Raw genomic sequence first — 1,610 nt, 5'->3', positions numbered from 1 at the left:
TAAAGAGGCAAAGTTGTACTACCAAGCATGTGATGTATTTCAAAGGAAAGGAAAGCCTTCAAGAAGAGAGGAGATTCCACTAGTACCACAAGTTACATTACAGGCTTTTGATAAATGGGCTATTGATTTTGTTGGACCTATCAACCCACCTGGAAAGAGCACTGGTGGGAGATACATAATTACTGCAACTGGTTATTTGACAAGGTGGACTGAAGCACAAACAGTGAGGGACTGAATCACAGAGACTGCTATGAAGTTTATTTTTGAATACATATTGTTAAGATTTGGATGTCCAAATGTCTGAAGGTTCGCATTTCCTGGATAAAAATATTGAAGCATTGACAGAGGAGTTCCAAGCTTATCATCAAAAAAGTACTCCTAATCACCCTCGGGCCAATGGAACAGTCAAAGCATTTAATAAGATTTTGGAGAATGCACTTACTAAGGTATGCAGTGTGAATAGAGATGATTGGGATCTCAGAATTCCAGCTGTTTTATGGGCTTACAGGACCACATGTAAGAAGTTGACAGGTCATACACCCTTCAAATTAGTTTATGGGAAAGAAGCTGTGATGCCCATGGACTACATTGTTCCTAGCTTGAGGATTGCAATTTTTACAAATATGGCAAACCCTGATATAATGGAGGAAAGAATTCTGCAGTTGATTTCTTTGGAAGAAGATAGATTTATAGTAGGATTCCATCAGCAGGCACAAAAAGCAAGAGAAAAGGCTTGACATGATAGGAATATTAAGCAGAAGAAGTTCTAGGTAGGAGACCTTATTCTCCTCTATGACAGTAAGTTTTTAAATTTTACAGGAAAATTCAGGATGCATTGGTTAGGCCCATATATTATTAAGCATATTACTGATGGAGGCACAGTTCAGTTAGCGAAGTTAAATGGAGAATTGACTCAAGGAAGAGTAAATGGCAATAGGTTGAAGTTGTACATGGATAATATTGTCCCTACAACCTTGCTCTAAGAAAGAAAGGAGAATAGTCGTAGTGCCACCTGCAGTTGAAAGTGGGAATTGGATTATAAACTACATTGCAGAGAGCTTCAACATGAGTTATCTCGTTACAGTCTGGATTATGTTGAAGTAAATAGGATCTGCGACATAAGACAAATGTTCACTACACTATGGGATATGTCTAAGTTTGTTGGGAAAATATGATCGTTAAAAGGGAAAGTTTACGTTAAAATACGTGGAAATTTGCATTTATGAGGACATGTTGGAAAGATCTAGGGATAGATGTGTAGTTAATGAACACAATCTGAATGCAATTTGGACAAAATTTGATCTAATGATGGGGTTTGAATTTCAGGCTTGTTATAAAAGGTCGCCTCCCACCCAGATTTGGAACTTCACTGAATTGAGAGCTTAAGTATTGATAGTGCGAAGAGATTGCAGATAATTTCCGCATGAACATCCTTTCAACTGAAGGATTTGTGTGTATATTCAACGAGAGAGGCTTAGAAGGAGTCATGGAAGCATCCACCACTGCAACTGCTGATATGCTCATAGCACCAGTTAAGATGCCCGCAGTAGCATCAACCACAACAACAACAACACAAAATCTCGTGTAGATCAATGAGTCGAAGTCCCTCC

At 38.5% G+C, this 1,610-nt stretch overlaps 1 protein-coding gene across 1 annotated transcript; it reads left to right on the top strand.

The window, feature by feature from the left end:
* The first annotated feature begins 296 nt into the window (after positions 1–296).
* Positions 297–737, top strand: LOC149219998 (uncharacterized). The gene has a single exon (XM_089386972.1). It carries the CDS (start codon positions 297–299, stop codon positions 735–737), a length of 441 nt encoding a protein of 146 aa, XP_089243098.1.
* The last annotated feature ends 873 nt before the right edge of the window (positions 738–1,610 follow it).

This window comes from Pinus tabuliformis, chromosome Q (genome assembly GCF_031772625.1).
Source record: "Pinus tabuliformis cultivar Carrire ecotype Pingquan chromosome Q, CPIR1, whole genome shotgun sequence".
NCBI classification, from domain to species: domain Eukaryota; kingdom Viridiplantae; phylum Streptophyta; class Pinopsida; order Pinales; family Pinaceae; genus Pinus; species Pinus tabuliformis.
This window is presented reverse-complemented; position numbering and strand designations above follow the sequence as displayed.